Raw genomic sequence first — 27,190 nt, 5'->3', positions numbered from 1 at the left:
GACTAATCACTGTCAGAAATAAGGAAACCTCATGATTTATGAATCTATGCCACTTAGTTGAAATTAAAGTGATAAGACAGACCAAAAGACAAAGGTCTTAGTTTCATAGTGAAACCATTTTATAGAAAATCAAATATTTTGTTGTCATTGAAAAAAAACCTGGAAGAAACAGGACTCATTTTACACATTAATGGTTGCTCTTTAAAAGTTAGAATCTCAAGAGACACCAAAAGCACCTAAGAGTTATCACCACATTTTGCCCAAGTTCTAAGGAAAGTTCTGAAACTTAGTGGTGTTGTGTTTGTACTCAGCAAGCTACAGACAGTCTGAGTTGCTCATTCCATGAACAGAAGCTTGAAAATGCCCTTACAGTTGAGATATAAACTGGAGAGAAGAGGTGAAGCTTTCAGGAAACCAGAGAGCCCTTGCCGGTCAGGTTTCCTGAGGAAGGCAGGGGTGCTCTATGCTCATCAGTCCTTCAAGCCTCTCAGGAAATGTGCCCATCATGGGAACAGCAGCTATCTTCCAAGCTTAAAAATTATGAGTCCCAGGAAGTTAAAGCCCAACCAGCCAACCATCTTCACATCCTTCTCATACTAGTAGAGTCATTCAAAACAGCACATGGTGCTTCTGAGGCAGCCTCAGGAAGGTCTTTGGGTGGCTCTTCCAGAGGTAAACATACTGGAAAGGTTTTACCTAAATCATTTTCAGTTGAAAGAAAAAAGAAGGAAAGCTCCAAAAGTCAGTTTCAAATTCTTTCAGTGCTGCTCCCAGAGAAGTCCGTGTGCAAAGGTGTGATGTTCTGGTCATAAGCGGCATACTCAGAGGTGCCGGTACTGGCCAGTTTGAGCTGCTGGGCAGCATGGGTCAGCTGGAATGCAGCATCAGGGTGGGCTGTGTCAGGCAGCAGTGTGCATTCCCTTTCCAGCATATCAGCCACCCCTTTCAGCAGGTCCAGGAAACCAAAGGCTAGAGCGGCCTTTCGCAAACGGTTCAGCTCCTGAAACAAGACAGAAAAATCACCAATGCTCCTGAAATGTGTTCTCAACACATACTTTCTAAGTGCTCAGCTTAGAAATAAGTTCTCCTTGACTGAACTTCAGGGAGCAATTTTCTATGAGAACAAATGTTTATTTAGGGATGCCAGTAACAAGAATGTAATGGTTTTACTGGGAAGTGGTTCCTCTGCAGGTGACCAGAAGCTGGCTAAGGAAGACAGTGAGCTGAATGAAACAACGTCATCATCACAGTTAATGAGCATTTATGCCACACGTGGTAGTCAGCACTTTGCATCCATCATTTCATTACTCCTAACTTTAAGGAAGAGTACTTTCCTCTTGTTACTTAGGTATGGAAAAGACTTGCCCTCAATCTGAAAAGGCTCTTAACCCCACTGTGGCAGGGCCTCAGACTAAGACAATAAACAGGCTCAGAGGAGGCCCTGGAGGAGTCAGAGTGGAAACACCAACAAAAAGAAAGGCTGGTTAGTGATAGAAGCAGAGAAATAAGAAGTGCCCCAACAACCCCTTAGTGGAGTGGTCTGGGCAAGTTGTGTAGCCTCTCTGGGTCTCAAAGACCTCATTTATAAAATGAGGAGAATAACCCCTTCCTTACCCACTGCAGGGGCTGAAGCAGTTTCTCTAGGCTCTTTTGAGCTCTAATATGTAGAATGATATAAAACCAGAAAAGAGAAATGGGCTCTCTGACTTATCTTTCTACTATCATCTGTTTAAAAAGCGGAAAGTTAAGAAGGCCAAACAAGTGTGTCATCATGAGTAAATAGCTGATGACTGTAGGAAGCTCTGCAGGGAGGATGGACTGCATGGATTATGGGCTTCAGTTAGGGAGGGGCCTGGCTGGCTGAGAAGCTCTGCAGTTGAACTCTGATTAAAGCTGTTTTATTTCACCAGCTTACTACATAATTAGGTTTGAAGACAACAGTGACATAAAGGTAATGAGATAACACCCAGACAAAGTAGCATGTATCTTCTCCCGTTAAGATGCTAGCCTGAGGCTGGCTGTGTGTGCCAATATTTTAGAATTAGAAAGCTACGACACAAATGACATGCTTTATGCTGCACTTAATTTAATTCCAGCCAAACACCAGAACAATAGGGGAGAATCAAGGAGCAAACCTAAATGTTCCCCACTCTACCCCACCCCCTGTAACTTAATAGTCTCTTCACCAATGGTTCTGGATCAGCTACATATGATTCTGGAGGGCCATCTCCTCTGCAATTCATAAATGTGTAATGTCAGATGTCATTCCTAGAAGCAGATTCTCTGGTGCAATAAGAATGTTCTGGGGTGACTGGGTGGGGTGGCTCATGCTTGTAATCCCAGCACCTTTGGGAAGGCGAGGTGGGTGGATTACCTGAGGTCAGGAGTTCGAGACCAGCCTGGCCAACATAGCAAAACCCCATCTCTACAAAAAAATACAAAAATTGGGCCTGGAACGGTGGCTCATGCCTGTAATCCCAGCAGTTTGGGAGACTGAGGTGGGCGGATTACGCAAGGTCAGGAGTTCAAGACCAGTCTGGCCAACATGGTGAAACCCCGTCTCTATTAAAAATACAAAAATTAGCCGGGCATGGTGGCACACACCTGTAATACCAGCTACTTGGGAGGCTGAGGCAAGAGAATTGCTTGAGCCCAGGAGGCAGAGGTTGCAGTGAGCTAAGATCATGCTACTGCACTCCAGCCTGGCTGACAGAGTGAGACTCTGTCTCAAAAAACAAACAAACAAAAATTAGCTGGGCGTGGTGGCACGTGCCTGTAGTACCAGCTACTTGGGAGGCTGAGGCAGGAGAATCACTTGAATGCGTGAGGCGGAGGTTGCAGTGACCCAAGATCTCACCATGGCACTCCAGCCTGGGCAACAGAGTGTGACTCCGTCTCAAGAAAAAAAAAAAAAAAAAAGAATGTTCCGGACAATTCCCCATCCAGGAAGCCACATACATTGGTTGCCTGGGGTTGGCCTGGATACCCATATAGGAGTGATGAGGAGAGTTCAGGGCTATGACCCACAGGTCCTCTCAGCTGCTTCCATCAGTCATTCATTCACAGCAGCCCCAACACAGAAAAACCCTCTGTCTGTTCAGAATGAGGCCATTTAAACCCTTCTAATTTTTGGATTTTAGGGAAGGAACAGACCTATCAGTTTTACTGAGTTTATTTGAAAAAACTGAGGCCCAAGTCACACATCTCTAATCCCTGCCCATATTCACACTGCCATCTCACAGTTCTACTATTATGAACCATATATTTGAGGTACCTCCTCTTCCACTATATTCTAACTGTCTCACCTTATAGAATGTCTGTGTTTTTTCAGGTAGTTTCCTTGCATTTCTTAAAATCTTCTGTACATCTGTCTATTAAGGGTAAAAAAAAAAATCCAACATTAGAATTCTGTGGTAAAAAGGGGAAATAATATAAAAGAATGGATCTAAATGTTTAAAGAAATGAAAATGAGAACACAGCTACGATGTCAAGATGAGGATCCCTTCTGTGTTAATGTCAGTTCAACATTAGTAAAGCACTCCCTCCTTCAAAAAGCTTGATAGTAAAATAAATCCCCTGACAGAAACAAACTTGCCTCATAAAAATGTACCCAGTAAACCCATACATCTATCACCAGAACAAAGACCATTCAATGGGGAAAAAATAGTCTTTTCAACATTTGGTGCTGAGACAACTGGATATCCACATGCAAAAGAATAATGTTGGACCCTTACATAATACCATGTACAAAAAATTAACTCAAAATGGATCAGAGACCTACATGTAAAAGCTAAAACTATAAAACTCTTAGAAAAAACAGGGGCCAGGTGCAGTGGTGTGCCCCTGTAATCCCAGCTACTCAGGAGGATGGCTTGAGGCCAGAAGTTTGAGACCAGCTTGGGCAACACAGTGAGATGCGTTTCTCAAGGGAAGAAGAAAAAGAAAACATAGAGGGTAAATCTTTATGACCTTGGATTTGGCAATGATCTCTTAAGACAGCAAAAAGCACAAACAACAAAAGCAAAAAACAAAATTTGACTTCTTCAAAACCAAAAACTTTTGTGTATCAAAGGACACTATAAAGAGAGTGAAAAGATAACTCACAAAATGGGAGAAGATATTTGCAAATCATATCTGCTAAGGATCATACTATCTAGAATATATAAAAAAACCCAACAACAAAAAGACAAACCCAGTTAAAAAATGGACAAAGAACTTGAGTATATACTTCTCCAAATAATATACACAAATGGCCAATAAGCACGGGAAAAGATGCACATTACTAGTCATTGAGGAAATGCAAAGACACAGACATACCACTTCACACCTACTATGATAGCTATACGATAATAATAAAAGGAAAACAACGAGTATTGGTAGGAACATGGAGAAAGTGGAACATTTATACACTACTAGCAGGAATGTAAAATGGTGCGGCTACTGTGAAAGAGTGTGGCAATTCCTCAATAAGTTAAGCAGAATTGCTGTCTGATCCAGCAAACCCATTCCCATTAAAATACATACCCAAGAGTATTGAAAACAAATATTCAGACAAAAACTTATACATGAATGCTCGTAACAGCATTATGCACAATAGCCAAAAGGTAACCCTAATGTCCATCGACTGAGGAATAATCAAAATGTGACACATACATATAGACATATGGAATATTAGCCATAAAAAGGAATGAAGTACTGATACGTACTACAACATGAATAAACCTTGAAAACACCATGTTAAGTACAAGAAGTCAAACACAAAAGGCCACAAATTGTATGATTCTGTTTATATGAAATATCTAGAATAGGTAAGTCCACAGAGACAGAAAGCAAATGAGTGGTTGCCGGGGCCTGGGAGAAGGAATGTGGAGTGACTTTTCTAATGGGCAGAGGGTTTCCTTTTGAAGTGATTAAAATGTTCTGGAACTAGAGAGTGGTGATGGTACACTGTGAATGCACTAAATGGGACTGAATTGTGTACTTTAAAATGGCTGAAGATACATTTTATGTATATTTTTCCAGATTAAGTAAAATAAACCCAAGAACAAAAGAATTTTTTTCTATAGTAGTCAAGATTCAAACAAAAAAATTTAAAAAAATAAGAAAAGCTCAGCTATAACTGGTGGTGAAAGTGGTTCTAATATCCCTCTGACAAGGAAGTACTGGGGTCAGGGACATCAGCAAAATAGAAGACCCCGATTTTCCAACAAAGAGGCCCCTGACACATTAGCCTTGGCAGGATGTGGTTCAGTCTCCATGGAAAGGGGGCTCAGAGACTGTGCAGTCAACAGAAACTACTTTTGTTGTCCAAATGGACTGACTGTGTCTTGTCATTTGGTTTAAGTTGAACTTACTGGAGGAACAAACATAATAAAGGTGCTCAAAGGAGAAAAAAGTTTCAGTAAGTGATTTTTAAAAACAGGTATAAATGACTTTTTGTTGATGAAAGGAGAAATGTTCCTGAATACCTTGCCTGAAAGCATCATTCTTTGATAATCATATTATCATAGCTTCCTATGAAAGTGTTTTTGTGGAATATAATTCTATGGATTGAGTTCTACTGAAGGAATGGAAGAAATATCGTTATGAAGACTTTTACATCTTTTCCAAAACTGTTGTTAAATACCCATTATGTTATTTAATGCCTCACCATATAAAAAATTTCACACTAAAATTCAATGCTAGGAAAATATGTCTCTCTAGACAAACTGACAAATGTCCTTTTTTCAGACACGAACAACTGACCTTGTCAACAGGAAGCTCAGAGCCAAAATGCTCACGTAAAATTATCATTTTGCCTTGGGTTCCTGGCACAATTGTCTTCCTTCTTCCTCTAGGATTCTTATTGCTCTAAATTTTGTAAAAAATGATTTTGCTATATACATGTTTTACTGTAGGGCATCTCAAATCCCTTTTGGAAATAATGACAAACATTAGAAGTAAATGAATTACTAAGTATCAAAGGAAAAGAAAATCAAATAAAATGCCTGCCTGCCTACCCAAATGCCTCCTGTCCCCAGTGGAAAGCAACATAAATGGTAATGTTACCTGCAGGCCGCTGGGTTTGATCCAGACGGTCACATTCTGGGCATAACTGCGTTTGTTTTTGGGCTGCAGGGGGAATGGGCTCTTATTGTCATCCTCGCCGTAAGGGTTTTCTTTAGCATCTTAAAAGAAAAGACATTCTTGAAATGACATCTGGCAAAACACAATCAGTTACATTTCCAATTAGACTAGAAGCTCTTTGAATCACTCAATCTTTGATATCCTATCACTTTGTTAATTAAGAAAATCCATTAACTTCAGTCAGGTTGGAGAACCTGTTCTCAACAGAAAGCCACTGATGTAGGAGGCCCATTTAAGTGAAAAACAGCTTAATGTTTTTAAAGAAACAAGCTTCACTTATCTGATTCATAAATTAAGGTCAAAGAATAAAACAAATACATATTTAAAAATATATATATACACATACATACACACAGACACACACATATATACTGCAATTCTATATAGTCTAACCCAGTGCTCTCCCACTGAACTTTCTGTATGACAGAAATGTTCTATATCTGTGCTGTCTAATATGGTAGCTACTAACTACTGAGCACTTGACCTGTGGCTAGTGTGACTGAGAAACTGAATTTTAAATTTTATTTAATTTTAATTAAATTTAATGTGGCCAGTAGCTACTGGATTAGAGAGCACAAGTCTAGGCATTAAAATAATTAAAAAGCAAAACTATATATAGCCAAATTAAGGCAAAGGGCAAGACAAGAAATACTTTTATTGGTGAAGCATACCCCAATATGGCTTTTTAGTGTATTGCTTCCAAAAATGTAAAGTCATGTTGGTTTTATAGCTACATGAACAAACAGGGTTTGTCTCTGTACCTGCTTCCTGAGCCTATGAAACTGCCACAAATTTATAAAGCACGCATACTTCTAATGGTGTATTTGATCTTTATTATTATTACCACCTTCTGGTATAGACAGATCAGGAGTCATTTTCCTACAAGTTCAGAGAACTTAAATCCCTTGCCCAAACGTTCATGGTGAAAAATGTAATTAGACCAGTCTGTCTAACTGAGCCAGACATTCTCTACCCTGGATTTGGTCATTAACTGAAACACCTTGATACTGGCCCAACACTTCCTTTGTCAACTCTCCTCAGCCCTGACTCCTCCATAAAATACTGGCCCAACTCTCCAGACATATCTCCATTAATATTTGTCAATATATAAACCTTCTGAGTCAGGCTAAGGTCCTATAAGTCCTTTCCCACACAATAGCTCATTTCCAACTTTCCTGCTATTTCTATTACTCCCCACTGCCTAGAATGTTCTCCCTTCTCATTCACTCATTTACTTATTCACTTATTCATTCATTATCTATAGTAAGACCCCGCTACGTAGCAAGCACTGTGCCAGAAATTGTGCCTAGAGAAAATACTTTTCAGCCTCAAGGAACTTACAGAATAAAGAATATTTATTAAATTCCAACTAGGTGCCAGATACTTTACATATTCAATTTCTCTCTTTACAGCAACTCTAGAGTGAAGATGTTATTAGTCCCATTAAAGATGAGGAAACTAAGGCGCAGAGAGGTTGGATTTATATAAGGTTTCACAGTGACTCAGTTGGGCCTGTTTCCAAAGCCAACACTTTTTCCACCATTCAACACTGCCATTCCTTACCTGTCCAAACTTACCTACCTATAGTCCAAGTCCAGATCCTATCTTACCCCTTCCATGAAATTGTTTCAAGTTTTTCTGGCAGATAGTGGCTTTTTTTAGACCCTTTTATCCCCTAGCACTTAGTATCACTGCCAAACATTTCAACATCTAATCAGAGCCTATTTTGTACTGCCATTAGTTGTCTGGAGCCTATATGTGGTAACTAACTGGCTTAGGAGACAGGAAATATTACATTTATGAAAGGAGAAATAAAAAATATGATAGTATAAACAAAAAATAAAAATTATAAGATAAATTTGAAGATACAGAAGACAGAAAAAATTTAAAAAATGGGAAAATGGGCAGAAAGAGATAGAAAATTACAAATACAAATCACAAATATATGTTTCAGAAAAGGAGAACAGAGAATACAGAAAGAGGAAATCAAAGAAATAATTGATCTTCCCAATACTGAAGAACATGAATTGCCAGACGGAAAGGGTCTACTGAGTGCCTAGCAAAATGAATGAAGAGACCAACATTCTGAAATTCAGAACACCAGGGATACAAAGATCACCGGGGAATATGGAGAACATACAGTTCAGGGTCAAAGGTCTTTGAGTCACCATGGCACTAACCTTCCGTAGCAAAACTGGACTCCAGAAGAGACAACAGAGTAATGCTTCAAAACTCTGAGGGAAAATGACTTATGACTTCCAACTTAGAACTCAATTCCTAACCGAACTATCATTAAGAATAAAGAATGAAATAAACATATATATATTTCCAAAATACACAAGATTTCAAAATATTTACTTCTCATGTATCCTTTTTTTCAGGAGGAGTTGTGAACAGGAGACCCATAGGAGAGATGTAAAGGGGAGACTCAGGATGACACCTATGCAACAGGTCTGGGGAATAACCATACCATTTATGAAGCAGGAGGATGGGAGATGATGCTAAGAAAAAAAAAGGAAACTGATAAAATACCTGAAAAATGTATTTTACTTAGGGAGGAATTAGTCAGTTATATAGAAAACAAGCAAAGAAAAAAAAATAGCTGGGACTGAGCTAGGGGACAAAAAGCTGCAAAAACAAAGGAAATATAAATTGGTATATATATATAAATTGGTATATATCATCTAACAAGGACTGAATACTGATTTAACCAAAAAGAACATTATAACTATATTGGGAGAATAGAAGGAGGGAAAATGTGCATCTTGTGTAGGTGGGTGGGAGATGGCAGTGTTTATAGAGCTAAATACTCATCCTTTAAAAAGTCAAAAAATGGCATCTAAAATGGGGAAAAGGGCTGGGTGTGGTGGCTCATGCCTGTAATCCCAACAGTTTGGGAGGCTAAGGTGGAGGATTGCTTTAGCCCAGGAGTTTGAGACCAGCCTTGGCAACATAGTGAGACCTTGTCTATATAAAAAAATCAAAAAAATTAGCCAGGCATGGTGGCATGCACCTGTGGTCCCAGCCACATGGGAGGCTGAGGTGGGAGGATCACCTGAGAGGTCAAGGCTGCAGTGAGCCAAGATTGTGCCACTGCACTTCAGCCTGGGTGACAGAGTAAGACCCTGTCTCAAAAAATAAATAAAAAAAAAATAAAACGGGAGGCTGGGCATGGAGGCTCACGCCTGTAATCCCAGCACTTTGGGAGGCCAAGGCAGGCGGATCACTTGAGGTCAGGAGTTTGAGACCAGACTGGCCAACATGGTGAAACCCTGTACCGACTAAAAATACAAAAATTAGCCAAGCGTGGTGGTGGGCACCTGTAGTTCCAGCTACTGGGGAGGCTGAGGCACGAGAATTGCTTGAATACAGGAGGCAGAAGTTGTAGTGAGCTGAGATCACACCACTGCACTCCGGCCTGGGCAACAGAGCGACATCTCAAAATAAATAACCAAAATAATAATAATAATAAAATGGGAGAACCCCTGACAGAACTAGGGACATACCTACATTATTTAGAAATGTAAATAAGGCTGGGCACGGTGGCTCACGCCTGTAATCCCAGCACTTTGGGAGGCCGAGGCAGGAGAATTACTTGAGGTCAGGAGTTTGAGACCAGCCTGACCAACAACATGGTGAAACTCTGTCTCTACTAAAAATACAACAATTAGCCGGGCATGGTGGCTTGTCCCTATAGTCACAGCTATTAGGGAGGCTGAGGCAGAAGAATCGCTTCAACCTGGGAGGTGAAGGTTGCAGTGAACCAAGATTGCACCACTGCACTCCAGCCTGGGCGACAGAGTGAGACTCTGTCTCAATAAAATAAAATAAAATAAAAATAAATAAATAAATAAATAAATAAATACCAAAAGAAACAAATACGTTTTAAAAAGTAGTTGTCTCTAGGAACAGAACTGGGAGTAGGAGGGATTGGTACAAACAATAGTGCTATTTGCATGTTTTGCTCAACAACCCTCTGAGATAGGTTTTATTATTAATTGTTATTTGTTATAATTCCAATTCTAAGACTGCTGTGAGAGTTAAATGATATGGTACCCTCATTATGTCCAGCACAGTGCCTAGCACAAAGTTAAGTTCATTATAATATTAGCTATTATTATCCACACTGAAAAGTGGAACAGACCAAGAAGGAGGAAAAAACAACATGAACACAGGGTAGAGTGAACAGCAGTTCAACTGGAATGAAGAACAACTGTAACAAGCCAAGTGTTGCTACATTGGAAGCCAGATCAGAAAGGAGTCTGAATGCTACTACCATCTTAGATTATAGATATGCATCTTTGGTGAAAACCATCACAATAGTCTAGTCGGAGGTTGGCAAACTTTTTCTGTGAGGGCCAGACAGGTTGGAGTGCAGTGGTGCAATCAGGCTTCACTGCAGCCTCTGCTTCCTGGGCTCAAGCGATCCTTCCACCTCAGCCCCCTGAGTAACTGGGACCACAGGTGCACACCACCATGCTGGGCTAATTTTTGTATTTGTGGTAGAGATACAGTTTCGCCATGTTGGCCAGGCTTGTCTCAAACTCCTGGACTCAAGTGATCCACCTGCCTTGGCCTCCCAAAGTACTGGGATTACAGGCATGAGCCACCATGCCTGCCTGAATATTTATCATTTCTTTGTGTTGTGAATATTCAAAATCCTCTCTTCTAGCTTTTTGAAAATATATGCTAAATTATTGTGAATAATATTCACACTACAATGCTATAGAGCACTGAACTTATTCCTCCCTAACAGCTGTAATTTTGTATCTGTTACCTCTCCCTATTCTCCTCTCCTCACTACCCTTCCCAACCTCTAATGACCATGATTCTAGATTCTACTCTCTACTTCTATGAGCTCATTTTTGTTTAGCTTCCATATATAGGTGAGAACATGTGGTATTTATTCCAAATTTATTTTTGTACACAAAAACTCAAAATTTGTGAACCACTGCCCTGAGCGATCTCCCTCATTCCCACCATTTTAACTATTTGTGATAGCTTTACAACCTAAAATTTTATCTCCAACTCTGCCCTCTCTCCTCAACTTCAGACTTCTATAGAATTGTCTCTAGGCACCTCCACCTATATCTCATAGGCACAAACTCAACATAAACAAAATACGTTCTTCCCAAATTTACTCTTCTCTCTCTATTATCTATTTCAACTAATAGTACTACCTTTCACCCTGTAGCCCAGGTCAGAAACCTGGGATCATTTTTTTTTTTTTTTTTTTTGAGACAGAGTCTTGCTCTGTTACCCAGGCTGGGGTGCAGTGGCCGGATCTCAGCTCACTGCAAGCTCCGCCTCCCAGGTTTAGGCCATTCTCCTGCCTCAGCCTCCCAAGTAGCTGGGACTACAGGCGCCGGCCACCTCGCCCGGCTAGTTTTTTTTTGTATTTTTTAGTAGAGATGGGGTTTCACCGTGTTAGCCAGGATGGTCTCGATCTCCTGACCTCGTGATCCACCCGTCTCGGCCTCCCAAAGTGCTGGGATTACAGGCTTGAGCCACCGCGCCCGGCCATGGGATCATTTTTAACACTTCTCTCTCCTTTATTTTCAAATCCAAACGTTATTGATCCTACTTCCTAAATGTATTTTACCCCCAGTTATTACCACGGTCTGGCTCTCATCTTCACATTTCCAGGACTAACACAGTAACTTTCAGCCACAGGTCCTTGCCTTTTCAAATCCACACTCCACAGAGATATCTTTCTAAATACAAATTTCTTATCTCTCACTTGGATTATGGCCATATTGTACAACTGCAGGGGGCACCAGCCCCTAAAATATAGTTTCCTAACTGGTATCCCCCTGTTCTCACTGTAGCCAGAGGGATCTGATCACATTACTCCTCTTCAGTGGCTTCCCAGTATCTGCAAGATAAATTCCTGGTTCTTCACATTTCAGACAAGGCCTGCTTCACTCTAGCTACTACCAATCTCCAATCTACCATCTGCCCCTCCCACACCCACTCTCACATTTTGTGCTGCAGTTCCTTTTCTTTCTGTAGGTGTTCTGTTTGCCCAGGATGCCCTTTCTTCCCTTCATTAGCTTAGCAAGCTCCTCCTTTTCTTCAAAACTCAACTAGGGTATTTCTCCTCTGTGAAGATTCTCCTGAGTCCTCTAGGCAGAGCTCATCATCATCTCCTACAGGCTAACTCTGATTTGTGCCAGTCTGTGATCATTCCACTTTCCACTAGACTTTGAACAACTCCAGCTAACTCTTTTATCCCGTAGGCCTGGCACGGAACAGGTTGCTTGGTAGATGTTCCTGAAATTGAAATGGGCCCAAATGAGTCAAAGATGACTCTACAGTTGGAACCTGAGTAGCCAGTGGCACAAATGCCTTAATCAAAAGGAGGAGGAAAATCAGAAGGAGGAATAGTTTGAGGAGAAACGAGTGCGGGACAACAGGTCTGTAACAAACAGCTGAGCTTGAGACTGTGATAGAATATTCAGGTGGAGAGATCCAACTAGGAACTGGAAATATGATATGCAAATTCTGGGGAGAGATCAGGTGAGACTAGAGCTACAGATTTGGGAAATGTGAAGTTATTACAGCTGATAAAATAACCAAGGGAGAAGAATAACCAAAGAGAAGAAGGCAAAGAATAACATGTTGGAAATCATGAGGCAAGGGAAAGAAAAGACAAAACAAAGACAAAAAGAAAAGTCTGCCAAAGAAAAAGTCAAATAGGTACCAGAAGCAATGTCAGGAAAGCTACAGAAAAACAGTTTCAAGAAGGAAGGATTACATTATCTAGGAATGACAGGAAATTACTTGAGTTGAACTATAGTACACCAAGAAAAAAAATTATGGAGATTAGCTTTTCACTCTAAGCCACTGAAGAGTTTATTTATTTAAAGCAATCTAAATGTTGATTTCTCCCGAGCTGTAAAATTCAGGAGTTCAAACATCAAACTCTCTTCAAGTTTTCCATGTACACATCCAGCATCATCTGAGACCATGGCATACTAGTAAGGGAGATGAGTCAGTTCTCTGACTGCACAGTCAGAAACATTGAGAACAGCAGAATGAAAACAAAGTCAAGATAAGTAAAATCTGATCTGGATTATACCTGAAATAGGACCCAATTGTGCCATTTTCCCTAGCCATGGGAGAGGTTCTGGGCCAGGCTCAAAGAGAGACATCATGAGGTTTGATTTCTTCTTGCTGTCAGCTTGGGAGTAGAGCATTCCATGCCATTCAGGACTAGATGGAGAGAAGACAGAAGATGAGAAGAACATCAAGCCTGAGACTGTCAAGTTAAATAAGTCTAGCCTGTATTTTTCTCTTGAGAGACACAGGCTTCAGCTTTGAAATTAGGCACATTACTTTTACCAAAGCCAAATCCTAAACCTGAAAATGCATACTGCTCTCCCCTAATATTTCCATTCTTCTGGGATATTTATTATTATTCAGGTAAAATTATGTGGATATGGAAATCAAAAGCAGTCTTGAAAGAGAAAAAACAAATCATAAAGAGTAGCAAGTAGCTGGAGAGGTGATGAGGAGGGGTAAAGGCTGTGACCTATAGGTCCTGTCAGCTGCCTCACTAAGTCACTCACAGCAGCACCAAGAGAAGCCCTTCTACCACAGGGCACAAGGCCATCATCCTGTTCTGTAAGAGAGACTCTGTCCCCAGTTTCTCAAAGGGTCCCAAATGATTCTCATATTCAAACCAGTACAAGTAGTTTGGGTGCCAAGAAATAGAGCAGACTAATACCTAGTAAGATCTGCATTCCTCTTTTTGGACCAGATAATTTTAAATGTAGCAGAAATGGAGCCATGCTTCCTTTGATTAATCCTAACCTCTTGATCTAAACCAGCCAACCCCAGGTAGTGGCCAGAAAATGATCAGGGACCTCCTCTTTTCTAACAATATGTATTACAGAAAGGGAAATAGATGGTTTTGCAGATTTTGAGACTTCAGAAAATGTAAAAGCTAATGGGGTTTCCTCACAGGGAAGGAACACAGCAGAATGATTATGAGTAGGCTCTGGAGTCAGAATGCATGGGTAAGAATCATGGCTCTTTCATTACTAGCTGTGTGACCTTGGGCAAGTTCCACAACCTCTCTAAGCCTCAGTCTCCTCATCTATAAAATAGGGATAATGCTGATACCTCCCATATAGTGTTGTTATGAGGGATTAAATGTGCTAACATATGTAAAATACCTAGAGGAGTGCCTGGCACATAATAAAATGCTCAATGTTATCAGCATCTTTTTTTTGTTTAGTTCTATCCCCTCATTTTATAGATGAGGAGTCTGTGAATCTTGCCTAAGATCCTAAAGCAAGTTAGCATTGCTATAACCAGAACCCAGGTATTCTAGATAGGATTAGAAATAGGAAAATTGAGAAAGGATATAAAATAAAAGCAACATAATTAAAAGGCTCACTCCACACTTCTTCTAGGGAATGATTAAAAGAGTAGTTTAGAAGGTAATAGCAGCTGGGCACTGTGGCTCAATACCCATAATCCCAGCATTTTGGGAGGCCAAGGTGGGAGGATCCTTGAGCCCAGGAGTTCAAGACCAGTCTGGGCAATACAGTGAGACCCCACTTTTATAAATTAAAAAAAAAAAAAAAAAATTAGCCAGGTATGGTGGTGCACACCTGGGTCCTGGCTACTTGGAAGGCGGAGATGGGAGGACTGCTTGAGCCAGGAGGTTGAAGCTGCAGTGAGCCGTGATCATGCCACCGTAACCCTGGGGGACAGAGCAAGATCTTGACTCAAAAAAAAAAAAAAAAAAAAAAAAAAAAAGGAATGTAGTAGCAGGTGAGAAAGTGTGGCAGGAAAAGGAAAAAGTGACAAGGACCTTTCTATTTCTTTCAGAAAAGTCTGCAAAATACTTCACTTTGTAAAATGATTTTCCCTTTCATTCAATCAAATGTAAACAAAGTCTCCTACCCTAATTGAACAATCGCTACCATTCCTTCCACTTTTAAGCTACCATGGAGCAGGACACAAAAGTTGGGTATTTTGCCTGCAATCTGATTGGCTGAATTTTCATCTTCATTGTCATCAGTGATGCCAGTACCCACCTCATCACCTTCTGTGAAAAAAAAGAGATAACAGGTCAGACTGAAATTACCTACAAAAACCCCAAACCCCAATTTATACTCTTGGATGTTTCTAGCCTTTAAGGGATAGTGTAGAGTTCTAAGGGAATATTATAACACAGGAAAAACTCATTCCAGTTTTCCCATGTCTACATAAAAGTCAGTTTCCACACATTATATGAATTCCATTTATATAAAACATCCAGAATAGGCAAATCTATATATAAAGGATATTAGTGGTTATTTGAGGTAAGGGAAATGGGGGGAGGTGTCTGGGAGTTGATAAAGGGTACAGGGTTTCTTTTTGGGGTTATAAAAAAGTTCTCAAATTGATTGTGGTGATGGTTGCACAACTCTGCAAATATACTAAAACCCACAAACCACTTTAAATGGGTGAAGTATACGGTATGTGAATTGTATCTCAGTAAAGCTGCTGCACACACAAAAATCCATTTTCCACAGTTCCACTAGGATGTTTAGTTAGATGCTATCTGGAAGCTTCAGGCACCCATTTAAACAGAATTAGAGACAGAGATGTCAAGTATATTCATAACCAATAGGCTTAGGGCAGCACATGCATGTGAGTTCCCAAAGATAAACAATGATTACTCTATAAGCTTCTTGACTGGATTCTCCAGGTTCTCTCACACTCTGCTGACAGATGAATCTTCCTACAATTAACTTCCCTCTGAAAATATCTATGTCTGTTCTGTTTTGTTCGAAGACTTTCTAATTCAACAGGAAGAATTTGCCCAGTTTAGCTAGACAATTCAACAGCCCTTACAACACGGCCCTATTCTGCCTTCCCATATTTTCCTTTTTCTTTTTTTCTGAGATGGAGTCTTGCTCTGTCGCTCAGGCTGGAGGGCAGAGGCGCGATCTCGGCTCACTGTAAACTCGCCCACGGGTTCATGCCATTCTCCTGCCTCAGCCTCCTGAGTAGCTGGGACTACAGGTGCCTGCCACCACCCCCGGCTTTTTTTTTTTTTTTTTGTATTTTTAGTAGAGATGGGGTTTCACTGTGTTAGCCAGGATGGTCTCAATCTCCTGACCTCGTGATCTGCCCACCTCAGCCTCCCAAAGTGCTGGGATTACAGGTGTGAGCCACCACGCCCGGCCGCCTTCCTATATTTTTCTTTTCACTATTCTCCTACATAAATGGTTTATTTTGCTCAATTTCTTTTTTGGCCATTATACTGGCATGCAGAATTTCCCAGGGCCTTAGAAATAAGGGAAAACTGCCTGTTCTCTGAGAATAATAATTATCAACACAGTTGAGTATATATCAAGATTATACTATACTTGATATATACTCAGATTATATATCTGTGAGTATATACCAAGATTCTGTCTGTGAACATGTGATTGGTTATAGAATATCCAATACTCCAACTGAGATAACGTGGGCATAAATGGAATGTGGTCATTACACAGTATGTGAAAACCTGACTACATACACTTCTTAGAGAAAGCTGATAAATATAAAGTGGATGGTCAGCCTAAAACAGAGAAAAAGATAATTTTAAGGGTAGAACTAGGATTTGAACCTGTAGCCAGACAGGGACCAGAGCTCCTGCTCTATACCCACCACAGCACAGTGCCACCCTTGATAAAGAGAATTTTAAAGAGCTAGAGTCTAGCATTCTCCAGAGAGATGTTGAATTTGGGGAGATGACTTTATAGTTCCTACAGATATATGCTGCAGTAAGGAGGACTCACAAGGGCCTGCATTCACCCATTTGTTCAACAATATTTACTGAGTATCTACTATGTGCTGAGCACTAATAGAACAAAGAACAGATGTGATTCTTCCCCTTATAAAGCTGTATTTGACTTGCACATTTATCAAGTAACCTGATAACTACTTAAGCTTTCTCAGCATGTTACTACTAGGAAAGGCAGAGAGCCCTGGATGAGGGACTAAGCATTCTCATCTCTAAAGAGGATCTCCACTGTAAATTCACAAACCAACACACAGTAAATAGGTGTCAAAATGTTTCTACCATGTAAAGCAGAATTACTTTTCTGCTATATTAGGCAATATTCCATTTTCTAAAATCCAATTCTGTAACTATTCCTTTCCCCTAAATTCTGCAAAATGGGCTATCCTACTATCTAAGATTTAAGAATAACTTTAGTTAATAAGATGCTTCAGACATATCACTGGAATAGGAAGAGAACTCACCTTTGTTAAGTGCTATAGGTAAGACCAGATGTCTGGACAGAACTGGGGGACTTGAAATATCAGCTATATCAATAAATCCCACTATTTCCAAATCTGAAAAGAAGGAATCAACATAGAATTAATTCATTCTATGTAAAAGTACATTATTTTCTGTGTATTAGATTTCACAAATGCACTGTTTAGGTTGTGGTTTCAAATATGATGACTGGGAAAGTTATTAGATTTCTCTATGGGGTTGTCCAATAATTTGCATTTTAAGTTGCTCAGGAAATAATGATAACTGTCATTTATTTAATGAGTTTAAGTTATATGACAAAATCTGCTAAATTTTATTTTTATAAGGTTAAGACCCCAGCCAAGGCAAAAACTGAAAGGCTAATCCCTCTGTGTAGTCAGGGATGTTCAGGTCACCAGGGGGCATCACAGTCAAACACTTCCACAGCAACTACAATCAGCCTTTGAAGAATAAAGCTATTGTATTAAAAACATCTCTCTGAGAAAGAACTGTATTTTATACAAAACTAGGCTAAGCAGTCTAAATATGACAATGATTTCTCTGCTTTATAGAAGCTGTAGTAAAGACCAAAAGTATTTGTTGAAAACCTTAAATAGATAAAAATAAATGTAACCAAAAGAACTTAAAAATTTCGATTATATAATATAAAAACTTAAAAAACAATACAAATTATAAAGAAGAAAAAGTCACTCATTCATAATCAAAGGAAATCTCTATTAATATTTTATTGATGTGCTTTTCAGTCTTTCTTCTAGATTAATACCCATATTTTCAAAAGAATTTTTAAAAATCAGAACATGGTGAACACCTTATATTTTTCTTTTTTTTTTTTGAGACGGAGTTTCGCTGTTGTTGCCCAGGCTGGAGTACAATGGTGCAATCTCAGCTAACTGCAACCTCTGCCTCCCGAGTTCAAGTGATTATCCTGCCTCAGCCTCCCAAGTAGCTGGGATTACAGACATGTGCCACCACACCTGGCTAATTTTGTATTTTTAGTAGAAATGGGATTTCTCCATGTTGGTCAGGCTGGTCTCCTGACCTCAGGTGATCCGCCTACCTCGGCCTCCCAAAGTGCTGGGACTACAGGCGTGAGCCACTGCGCCTGGCCATATTTCTAATGTATTAGGAAGTGTGCTTCTCTGGAGATTTGCTGTCCTTACCTCCCTTAGCTGAGTAATAAATTCATTAGTATAAGCAGCTAGATATTTTTCATTTGAGTAGGAAAAGGTCTACTATATTTTAGAGTAGTTTAGCTGCAAGAAAGATCTCCCACTAAGAGTTTATATGGGAAAGAAAAGACCTATTCAAATTTACTCTTCGAAAAAGGATGGGAAGGAAGTGGAATCTAACTGTTATGAAGGCAACAAGACTTTTGGTACAGCTTAACATACTGCTCTCTAGTCACAGTAGAAGAGATGGATGCCTTGCTTCTAGATAGCCAGAAGCTAAAGGCACAAAAAGTAAAAAGACTGTTCACAGTCCCTCACTCCAAAACTCCTTAAAAATCCATATGCCTCAAACAATGAGCATTCACTGCACATTTAATTCTAATCATTTATTGACTGAACAATTATCTATTGGGCACCTACTAAGTGTCAGGCACTATGCTGGACATCAAGGCTGTAATGGTGACTGAAACACTGACAATATCCAACCCTAAAAGGTTTAACATACACCTAATATTCAAGGAGTCCACCCACCAATTGGAGGTAAGTCTCCTCTCCACTGCTCCTTGCTATTTTTGACTCTTCACTTTGCCAGTCTCAGTTAAGCATAGTACTAGCAACACGAACCAGGTAAAAGCTGTGGTAACATCACTTTCTTTCAGTCATAATATAAGTAGCAGGACTAGAAGAGTACACTATATCGGATCTAAGAACTCCAAGACCATCTGGTTGATTCTCCCTACCTAGCCAATAAGAACTAGAGGAAGACTTCCCAGGGTCACACAGCAAGAGTCATACTGCAAAGTATAGAAGCTAGTCCTTCTTATTTTTTTTTTATTTTTATTTTTGACACAGAGTCTTGCTCTGTCGCCTAGGCTGGAGTGCAGTGGTGGGATCTCGGCTCACTGCAAGCTCTGCCTCCCGGGTTTACGCCATTCTCCTGCCTCAGCCTCCCGAGTAGCTGGGACTACAGGCGCCGCCACCTCGCCCGGCTAGTTTTTTGTATTTTTTTTTTTTAGTAGAGATGGGGTTTCACCATGTTAGCCAGGATGGTCTCGATCTCCTGACCTCGTGATCCGCCCGTCTCGGCCTCCCAAAGTGCTGGGATTATAGGCTTGAGCCACCGCGCCCGGCCGCTAGCCCTTCTTATATGACCTTAATTATGACACTAATTAAGTCCAGTATCTCTATTAAGAATCATCTCAAAGATTTCAATGCTAGTGAATATGGCTATGATTTCCAACTCTAATAATTCGTGGTTATAATTTTCTAGGATTGGAGATCAACTGATGACCTTACCATAAAAAACCAATATTCTGCCACCCCTTAGGTAATGAATCTTCCAATCCAAAGTGCTGATGACAACAGCACCCTAGTACAGGTTGAGTATCCCCTATCTGAAAATCTGAAATCCAAAATGCTCCACAATCCACAACTATTACACAAGCATGAAGCTGACACAAAGTTCAAACGAAATGCTCACTGGAGCACTTTGGATTTTCAGATTAAGGATGCTCAATCACTAAGTAAAATGCAACTATCCCAAAACCCAAAAAAATCTGAAATCTGAAGCACTTCTGGTCCCAAGCATTTTGGGTAAGGAATACTCAACCTGTATCACAATATATATATTTCTTTTTAACCTTCTTAGACAGAGAAGAGAGTAAAAGTCACAAGTTAGAAGAAAGTAAGGATAACAGAGAAACTAAGAAAGAAGTTTTTTAAAAAAGGTACCTGTGTTAATGACTTTAGGGATAGGATCAATTTCTTCATCTACAACAAAAGGTTCTGGCCTGGGGAAGACTTGCACATCAGCAGTTAGGTGGCCACACTTGAGAACAGCATGGAAAGGCGTATATGCCAGATCTATCAGTTTTCTAGAATATGAAAATTCATAGTTATAGAAGAGTAATATGATACATATAAAGTTAATTTTTCAAGACGCAAGGGTTGTTTTCCTTTCAAGTTGGTTCCAAAACTAAGATCTGACCATCTGTAAAATAGAACAAAATCTGACATTTTTGGTGAGGAAATTTCAATGCTGAAAAGCCCAAGAGCAAGTTAATTTGAAATTGCTGAGTCATTACAAGGAAGTCAGTATCTACAGGCAGTATAGATTTACTTTAAAAAGTCATTACTACCAATCACTTTATCTGAAAAATGTACAACTTGGGGAAAATGAAATGATACAATTAGGAACAGTAAAACAGATAGTCTTTCTGGATGTCAAATTATAATACTGAATTGTAAAGAAGGCAAAAGAACTCTAAGCATATACTCACCCAAACATAGACTGTACATTCTTCAAGCACAGGGGGCCATCAATAGTAAAAATCTGCCCTTCACCATTGTTTAAATCTATGAGACGTTCAAGGCATTCCAAGGAATCAGTGCTCTGGAGCTATAAAGCAAAACAGATGACCCTTAAAGTGGCTGGCACAAAATGCCACATTATTATTAGCACACCAAGGTCAAAGCCATTACAATAACACAGGCAATAAATAACAGATGATTTTTTTAACAGCCAATGTGAGAAGAAAATAACTACAACAATTTTGACTCAAGGTTACCAAAGAGGAATGTTACGTAAAATGACACAGGTAGAGCTATTTCATTTAGGAGTAGTTTTGCAAAGATTCTCAGAGGTGACCACAGTTAGTATTTACACAGCATCTTTCCTCCAAAGTGTTTCTAACATCTTTTGGTGAGAACCATCATTATCTACATTTTACAGACAGAAAAACTGAGGGGAAAAAAGGTTAAATCACTTTCCCAAATGAATGGGAAAACAAAGAATGTTTAAGTGTTTAATAAAACATATATCAGAATAATGTTACTTTACTCTTCTGTCAAAGTCAAAGCACACTACTGTCAACATTTCTGGTGGAATGGAGATAAGAATTCTTATATAAGGGAAATGAATAACGCTAAAAAGAACACCTTGACCCTTTATCCATCAGCAGGATGGATAACAACTCCAGCTATGTTCCCCAGATGGGGCAACACTCTGAAATTTCAAAGAACATTTGAGACCCAGAATCTTTTCAAATAAAATGACCAGCCTCAGCTGAAACCAATGGAATTCAATACTACAGTATATACAATATAGCACTAGTGGTATGTACTGAAAAATAAACTAAGCTGTAAAATATGCCTAATCAAACTAAAAACTTAGTAAAAGGTATTACCTCCTCCAAATTCGCCATGCACATGATATATAACTTAGATGGGAAAGGAAAAGGTAGTGGAAACCTGTTGCTCTCACTTCGTTGATTTTGAGTAGCTAAGGAATGTCGTAGTGACCCTCTACCAATGCCAAGACAGCCGTCTGTCACCAGGACCACCTGTTTGTAAAAAGAGAGAGGAGGCTGTAGATTAAATTACATATTTAAAGCAGTCCCATTTAGCAATGTCTTCACTGCTAGAGAGGGGCACCAGGTCTGGGTACAGTTGCTCAAGCCTGTAATCCTAGTGCTTTGGGAGGTCAAGGCAGGAGGATTGCTTGAGCCAAGGAGTTCGAGACCAGCCTTGACAACATAAGGAGACCCTATCTCCACAAAAACTTAAAAAAAAATTAGGAGTGGTGGCATGCACCTGTGGTCCCAGCAAGTTGGGAGGCTGAGGTGGGAGGATCACTTGAGCCTGGGAGGTCAAGGCTGCAGTGAGCCGTGGTCACATCACTGTACTCCAGCCTATGCAAAGAGAGACTCTGTCTTTTTAAAACAAAACAAGCCGGGCGTGGTGGCTCAAGCCTGTAATCCCAGCACTTTGGGAGGCCGAGACGGGCGGATCACGAGGTCTGGAGATCGAGACCATCCTGGCTAACACGGTGAAACCCCGTCTCTACTAAAAAATACAAAAAACTAGCCAGGCGAGGTGGCGGGCGCCTGTAGTCCCAGCTACTCAGGAGGCTGAGGCAGGAGAATGGCGTAAACCTGGGAGGCGGAGCTTGCAGTGAGCTGAGATCCGGCCACTGCACTCCAGCCTGGGTGACAGAGCGAGACTCCGTCTCAAAAAAATAAATAAATAAATGAAATAAAACAAAACAAAACCAAAAAAAAAAGCAGGCCTGACATGGTGGCTCACGCCTGTAATCCCAGCACTTTGGGAAGCCAAGGCAGGCAGATAACTTGAGGACAGGAGTTCAAGACCAGCCTAGGCAACATGGTGAAACCCTGTCTCTACAAAAAATAGAAAAATTAACTGGGCATGGTGGTGTGTGCCTGCAGGCCCAGCTACCTGGGAGGCTGAGGTAGGAGGATCACTTGAGTCTGGGAAGTTGAGGCTACAGTGAGTATGCCACTGCAGTCCAGCCTGGGTGACAGAGTGAGACTCTGTTTCGAAAAACAAAACAAAACCTCAACCCGTACCCCCGCCAAAAAAAAAATCCAAAAAAGGGCATGAGAAAATTTTGTGGGGTGCTAGAACCCCACTCTACACTATAGGATAAAGAATACTATGTCTTAGTTGTAGTAGTAGTTATACAGGTGTATACATTTGTCAAAACTCAGTAAACTGTGTACTTAAGATCAATGCATTTTACTCTACTTCATCTAATAAAATATTTTTTAAAAGCTTGCCTCTGAACACCTAAAAAAGGACAAAAACCTTCACAACCAATTCTTACTTAATCGTATTAAAACTAGAACCCCAGGCCGGGCGCGGTGGCTCAAGCCTGTAATCCCAGCACTTTGGGAGGCCGAGACGGGCGGATCACGAGGTCTGGAGATCGAGACCATCCTGGCTAACACAGTGAAACCCCGTCTCTACTAAAAAATACAAAAAACTAGCCGGGCGAGGTGGCAGGCGCCTGTAGTCCCAGCTACTCGGGAGGCTGAGGCAGGAGAATGGCATAAACCCGGGAGGCGGAGCTTGCAGTGAGCTGAGATCTGGCCACTGCACTCCAGCCTGGGCGACAGAGCCAGACTCCGTCTCAAAAAAAAAAAAAACAAAACTAGAACCCCAACTCTTAGATAAGGAGTTGGTATCTAACATACCAATGTCAAATATGGAATGAAGATTCATTTCACATGTGCTCCTAGGAAGTACCAGCATAGTAGTCTGAATTTTGCTACTTTATTTTCAAAGATGACAAACTCTACGCCTGGTCAACTAAAATGACACCTGGTTAAAATATGTATTTATAAAGGCTATTTAACCAGAAATATACAAGATCTTTAAAATGCATTCTTAATCAACCTGTAATTTGAAAAAAACAATAAAATATACCAACAATGGATAGTAACTGCAAAATCATTTTCCTTTTCTTCATTGCTTCAGAATGATCCTGTGGGGGACAGACTTCCCACGCATCCCAGGAGAGGATTATTTTTGCTTTCCCTAGCCTAGTCCGGTAACCTGATGATAATAGGCAATTAAGGCAGTTTTGTTTTTTTTTTTTTGACACGGAATCTCACTCTGTCACCCAGGCTGGAGTGCAGTGGTGTGATTTCGGCTCACTACACCCTCTGCCTCCCAGGTTCAAGTGATTCTCCTGCCTCAGCCTCCCGAGCAGTTGGGACTACAGGCGTATGCCACAACACCCACCTAATTTTTGTATTTTTAGTAGAGACAGAGTTTCACCATATTGGCCAGGATGGTCTCGAACTCCTGACCTTGTGATCTGTCTGCCTCGGCCTCCCAAAGTGCTGGGATTACAGGTGTGAGCCACTGCGCCCGGCCCTTAAGGCAGTATTAAGTGGTGGCACTGTGTGAAATATCAAGATTGGCACCTACTGATAAAGCCCAAGAATGCTTAGTAGAGGTCCCCTGGAAGGATGTTATCTTTTGGCATGATAGTCAATTGACTACAAGGCAATTTCCTTTTCTAGGTATCAACAATTGCTATATAATGATTTACCTCCACCAGCTTTTTCAGATGTTATGGGATAATGAAATATTTCATGAATGTCAAAATGAAACAGACTTTACTAAATAACAAAGACAGAGTACAGCTGTCTAAAACCTTGGTTAAGGCTGGGTGTGGTGGCTGACAGCTGTAATCCCAGCACTTTGGGAGGCTCAGGCCAGAGGATCACTTGAGACCAGGAGTTCGAGACCAACCTGACAAACATAGCAAAACCCTGTCTACTAAAAATACAAAAATTAGCCGCGTGTGGTAGTGCACTTCTGTAGGGCATGGTGGCACACTCCTGTAGTCCCAGCTATTCATCAGGTGTCTGAGGCATGAGAATCATTTAAGCCCGAAGGCAGAGGTTGCAGTGAGCTGAGATCATGCCACTGCACTCCAGCCTGGGTGACACAGCAAGACTGTGTTTCAAAAGAATAATAATAAAAAAGCAAATCTTGGCTAAAAATTCCACTTTTTTTTTTTTTTTTTTTTTAGACAGAGTCTCGCTCTGTTGCCCAGGATGGAGTGCAGTGGCACGTTCTCAGCTCACTACAAACTCCACCTCCCAGGTTAAGTGATTCTCCTACCACAGCCTCCCGGGTAGCTAGGATTACAGGCGAATGCCACCACACCTCCCTAATTTTTGTATTTTTAGTAAAGACAGGGTTTCACCATGTTGGCCAGGCTGGTCTTTAACTCCTGACTTCAGATGATCTGCCCACCTCAGCCTCCCAAAGTGTTGGGATTACAGGTGTGAGCCATCGTGCCTGGAAAAAAATTCCACATTTAACAAGTTTGTTATATAGTAACTGATTATAGAAACAATAACCAGTAACCACCACCTCTACTACAATGTTTTTTGTTTTTTTTTGAGACAGAGTTTCTCTCTTGTTGCCCAGGCTGGAGTGCAATGGCACGCCTGGGCTGACTGTTGCAACCTCTGCCTCCCCAGTTCAAGTGATTCTCCTGCTTTAGCCTCCTGAGTAGCTGGGATTACAGGCATGTGCCACCATGCCTCGCTAATTTTTGTATTTTTACTAGAGACAGATTCAGGCTTGGCCCCTTGCCCTCAGGTTACATACAGTATATCTCAAATTCAGATTCTTCCTTTTTTTCAAAAGAAGAAAATCATAAAAGTCAGAAGTCTGCATGATGCACAAGGTCTGGTTCTTAAAATCTGAATTTCTCCTCTAAAACCAAAGAAGAAATAGCAAATGAAACTGTGCTACCTGCTAGCTTTCAGTTCAGAAGATACTGACAACAAAACTTCATTTATTCACTATAATGTTAGGAAATAAGACATCCTATATGCATGGATTTACCAAAATAAATAATAAGCTATATTATTTATTTAAGCTGAGATGCCATAAAAAGTTTTTTTATTTCTGAAAAGAAATTGATCAAAAGGCATTTATTGACTTCTTTAGCAAGTATCCACTATATTCTATAAAACAGGGTGGTTTTCACAAGAAAAAATGTTTTTGTTGTTTTCTAAAGGTGAATTTATTGGGATATAATTTACATGCAGTAAAATCACTCTTTTTAGTATACAGTTCTATGAGTTTTGACAGTTGCATTCAGTCGTGTAACCACCCCCACGAACAAGGTAAAGAACAGTTCCAGCACGTCCCAGATTCCCTCCTGCTTCTTTTGAGTCAATTCATATCTTTCCCTGACTCCCAGGCAACTACAATCTTATTTTATTTTTTTTTAAGACAGGACCTCACTATGTTGTCCAGGCTGGTCTTGAATTCCTGGGCTCAAGTTATCTTCCCACCTTGGCTTCACAAAGTGCTAGGATTACAGGTGTGAGCCACCATGCCTGGCTACCATCTTTTTTGTTTTATTAAAAAATAAATACTAGTGATGCTACCGACACTACTGAGGAATCCTGTGTTTGACCCTATAATGAAAAGTCACACACCAGGGGCCAGCAAACCATGGCCCACAGGCTAAATCTGGCCCACTGTCTGTTTTTGTAAATAACGTTTTATTTAAACACAGCCCTGCCCATTCATTTACTTATTATCTATGGCTCCTTTTATGCTATAATAGCCGAGCTGAATAGTTGCCACAGACACCTATGAAGCCTAAAATACAAAAAAAGCTTGCAGACTCCTGTTGTAGACTATTATGATATTTCTTTTAGCAATGTTTCTTTTTCCTTCAAAATATGTTACTACTTTTCAAAAGTATCTGTATAGAGCAAATTTCCAGTTGTCTTTTTCTGCTACTACTCTGCTCTGATTTGATGCTAATGTGGCCTACTGTGGAGTCTAAGTAAAGAGCAAAAGATTTTATGTTTGTTTGTTTTTTGCCACAGTCTCGCTCTGTCGCTAGGCTGGAGTGCAGTGGTGCAACCTCGGCTGACTGCAACCTCCGCCCCCTAAGTTCAAGTGATTCTCCTGCCTCAGCCTCCAGAGTAGCTGGGACTACAGGTGCACGCCGCCATACCCAGCTAATTTTTGTATTTTTAGTAGAGATGGGGGTTTCACCATGTTGGCCAGGATGGTCTCGATCTCTTGACCTGGTGATCCATCCGCCTTGGCCTCCCAAAGTGCTGGGATTACAGGCATGAGCCACCGTGCCTGGCCAGATGTTATGTTTTATGCTCCTCACTTTTAAGACAACTCAATTGAGAAGATTAAAAGTTTACTGAATAAAGCTGGGCATAGTGGCTCACCCCTGTAATCCTAGCACTTTGGGAGATGAGGTGGGTGGATCACCAAAGCCCAGGAGTTTGAGACCAGCCTGGGCAACATGGCAAAACCCGATCTC

At 40.5% G+C, this 27,190-nt stretch overlaps 1 protein-coding gene across 4 annotated transcripts in view; it reads right to left on the bottom strand.

The window, feature by feature from the left end:
• Positions 1–97: 97 nt before the first annotated feature.
• INTS14 (integrator complex subunit 14) overlaps positions 98–27,190 on the bottom strand; it is a 33,245-nt gene continuing 6,152 nt past the window's right edge. For 2 of the 4 annotated variants that reach the window (XM_009210420.4, XM_009210419.4), the window contains exons 4-12: positions 21,750–21,905; positions 20,844–20,962; positions 20,296–20,438; positions 17,380–17,472; positions 15,043–15,187; positions 13,208–13,341; positions 6,049–6,167; positions 3,306–3,371; positions 124–1,000 (exon numbers count right to left, since the gene is read on the bottom strand). In XM_009210420.4, the coding sequence (XP_009208684.1) occupies positions 749–1,000; positions 3,306–3,371; positions 6,049–6,167; positions 13,208–13,341; positions 15,043–15,187; positions 17,380–17,472; positions 20,296–20,438; positions 20,844–20,962; positions 21,750–21,905 (1,227 nt within the window). In that variant the 3' untranslated portion in view covers positions 124–748. Of the gene's footprint in view, positions 1,001–3,305; positions 3,372–6,048; positions 6,168–13,207; positions 13,342–15,042; positions 15,188–17,379; positions 17,473–20,295; positions 20,439–20,843; positions 20,963–21,749; positions 21,906–27,190 lie in introns of all 4 variants that reach the window. The other 2 variants (XM_003901076.5, XM_003901077.4) reach the window with 2 other exon arrangements.

The sequence above is a fragment of the Papio anubis genome, chromosome 7, assembly GCF_008728515.1.
Source record: "Papio anubis isolate 15944 chromosome 7, Panubis1.0, whole genome shotgun sequence".
In the NCBI taxonomy this organism is placed as follows: domain Eukaryota; kingdom Metazoa; phylum Chordata; class Mammalia; order Primates; family Cercopithecidae; genus Papio; species Papio anubis.
The sequence above is the reverse complement of the archived record's forward strand: the minus strand, read 5'-3'. Positions and strand labels throughout refer to the sequence as shown.